This window comes from Myotis brandtii, unplaced genomic scaffold, assembly GCF_000412655.1.
Source record: "Myotis brandtii unplaced genomic scaffold, ASM41265v1 scaffold406, whole genome shotgun sequence".
NCBI lineage: Eukaryota > Metazoa > Chordata > Mammalia > Chiroptera > Vespertilionidae > Myotis > Myotis brandtii.
In genome coordinates this window covers 1,002,891-1,006,051 of record NW_005365599.1, presented here as the reverse complement: position 1 = coordinate 1,006,051, position 3,161 = coordinate 1,002,891, and the positions used below count along the sequence as shown (strand labels likewise).

General features: G+C 45.0%; 1 protein-coding gene across 1 annotated transcript in view; it reads right to left on the bottom strand.

Annotated features, from left to right (window-relative positions):
* LOC102253821 (chromosome unknown open reading frame, human C3orf17) overlaps positions 1-20 on the bottom strand; it is a 15,114-nt gene extending 15,094 nt beyond the window's left edge. Inside the window, exon 1 of the mRNA XM_005873317.2 lies at positions 9-20. Coding sequence (XP_005873379.2) covers positions 9-20 — 12 coding nt within the window. The remainder of the gene's footprint in view (positions 1-8) is intronic.
* Between the last annotated feature and the right edge of the window lie 3,141 nt (positions 21-3,161).

Here is a 3,161-nt window from a genome sequence, read left to right as displayed (position 1 = left end):
GACCCGACCCGCGAAGTCATCTCGGCGGGGAGCTGAGACCAATCGGGGACGAAGAGGGCGGGGCGAGGGAGGGGCGGGGCCTTCACGGAATCGTGGACCAAACCCTGAGCTGGAAAGGACCCAGGTAGAAACCTGGACGCTCATCAGCATCACCTGGGAGAGTTTGGGGGAAAGCCCAGGCCCGGAATTAGTCAGAATCTCGGAGATGGGGCGAGGAATGTGCCTTTGGTTTATGCTTACCCACAGGGGATTTTAAGGCACAACCAAGGTTGGAACTACAGTACTTCAAGGCATTTTACAGATGTGGAAACTGAGGCCCAGAGTTGAGTTGGCGTATGCACTCCCCCTCAGACATTAGGGGGAAAGGCAGCAAGGAAATAAAGAGGATTATGCAAAGTAGAGGTTGTAACACAGGAGCGATTTACTTTGAGATAGTCAAGGCTCCTCTATCTGGAGCGATAGCAAAACCGGAATCACATCAAAGGAACTGGAACGGTTTGGCTGACTATCAATTTCATCCTCAATGTAAGACTAGACAATATTCCAAGCCCTGCTGATTCCCACCTCATTATTATCTTTCTAATAGTTCATTTATCTTCAACCACACTGATGGTGCCTTACTTACGTCGTTAAGGCTCCCACAGTTGAGTATCAGAGAGGCAGTTAGTGGGTTTTGGAGACACACTGCCAAGGTTCTAATTAAAGCTCTGCCGGTTTGCTGGCTCTGTGATGTCAGGAAAATTACTTAACTCCGCCAAACCTTAGTGTCCCCATAGTAAAGTGAAGATAATAATAGTCTCTACCTCACAGAGTTATAAATGCGTTAGAACAGTGCCTGGCATACAAATAAACATTTATCAGAATTAATATTGTTGATATTACTTCTAACGTTTAATATACGTAGCATTGCCTTGTTGAAACACTTCCCATGCTCCCTGTGTGCCTTGCACACACTAACTTCTGCAGTCTCCCTTCCTCAGCTCCGGTGTCATCACCTCAGAGTAATTCTTCCAGAACATTCCTTCCCCACTCCATAACCCCTTTATGTGCTACTACACTTGGCCTCTGTATTAGCTTCCTGTTGGTGCTGTAACAAATTACTACAAACTAGTCACTTAAAACAATAATACAATCATTACATTTCTGAAGGTCAGAAGTCCAAAATTAATCTCAGGGGACTAAAATCAGCAGGCAGGGCTGGTTCCTTCCGGGGGCTCTCGTGGAGCATTCACTTCCTTGCTTTGTCCAACTTCTAGAGACCACCTGCATGTCTTGGTTCATGTCTCCATGCCCCATTTTCAAACTCAGTAGCATAGCATCTTCTAGTCTCCCTCCATTCTCTCTCTCACGCTATGGAGGCTAGGCCTCCCTCCCTCTTAAAAGGACCCCAGTGATTACATTGAGCCACCAAAATAATGAGATAATCTCCCATCTCCGAATCTTAAATTTAATATCTACAAAATCTGCTTTGCAATGTAAAGTAACATGTTCATAGATTCTGCTCTCTCCCTCTCTCTTCCCCTCCCTCTAAAAATCAATTAAAAAAATTTTTTTAAAGTAACAGAGATTCTGGGGATTAGGATGTGGACATTATTTGGGGAAGGGCATTATTCAGCTACCACAGACACTCACAAAATTTACCTCACATTATTGTATTAATATGTATATTTGTATGTCTCCTTCTCCAATAGCATGAGAGTTTGCTGAAGGCAGTACTATCAATATAGCTTACTGATCTTTATGTCTCAATGCTTTGTTCAGAGCTTGGCATGTAGTAGGACCTCAGTAAATTTTAGCAGCTTTATGGAAGTATAATTGATATACAAAGAACCATACATATTTAATGTGTACAATTTCACAAGTTTGTCAATAGTCACTGGTTGAATAAGAGGCTTGATGATGTTTGAATAAAGTTTTTGAAGGATGAATAGGGTTTTCCCAGGCAGATAAGGGAAGAAGGACATTCCTGGCAGACAGGGGTTCATCAACATGGGTTGGAAGACTCCTGTCAGTGTTGCTGAGCATGACGTGTGCTGAGGGGTGAAGCTGGGAGTGGGGTGTCAGATCATGGGCAGATTTTGGATTTTACCCTGAAGACTGGTGGCTCCAGAACATGGCTGATCAGAATTACTTGGATAGCTTTTACAATTCAGCTCCCACTTTGGAAGTTTGAATTCATTAGGTCTGAGTAGGATTCTAATCTGTGTTTTTTAAAGCGCCTTGTGATGGTGGTCAGGGTTGGGGAACCCTTGCTGTAGGTGATAAAGGAGTCACCGAGTCTGAGGCAGGGCAATTAAATCACCTTGCATCAGAGGAAGAGTGCGCTGGAGAACAGATTTAAAGAAGATGGGGCCGGTGGTGAGGTAGTCTATTACAAAAGCTGAGGCAAGACATCTTGAGGGCCTGAATTCAAACATTGGCACTGAAGATGGACAGTGTGACTTATTTAGATGTCTAATATTTAGATATTTAGGTATCTAGTTTGACTTCCAGATTTTTATCTTGAGTTTGAGAGATAGCATTCAAACGAGTGGATTTAGGCAGTGATAATGAGATAACTTTTGATATACTGAGTTTGAGATTGCCCTTGGGATTTCCACAAGAATATGTCTGATTCACCAGAAGAATAAATGAGACTATAGCTCAGAGTGTGATTGCAAAAGCTTAGGTGAGAAGGGAAGACAGTTTATATGGTAACAGCAAGATGCAGGATCAAGAAGGGTATTGTTTTGTTCTAATTTTAAGGATAGTGTATCAGTCAGGGTTCCACCAAACAGATCCAGTAGGAGATAGATATATATAGATCTACTAGAGGCATGGTGCACAAAATTCATGCACTAGAGGAGGGTTCCCTCAGCCCGGCCTCTGCCCTCTCGCAGTCCAGGACCCCTTGGGGGATGTCTGCCAGCAGTAGGACATCCCTCTCACAGTCCAGGACCCCTCGCTCCTTACGGCCTGCCTGCATGCTGCTCCTTACCGCTCAGTTTGCTGCTCCTTAGTGCTGCTGCAGAGGCAGGAGAGGCTCCTGCCACTGCCCCTGCGCTTGCCAGCCATGAGCCCAGCTTCTGGCTGAGCAGTGCTCCCCCTGTGGGAGCTCACTGACCACCAGGGGGTAGCTCCTGCGTTGAGCATCTGCCCCCTGGTGGTCAGTGCGCATCATA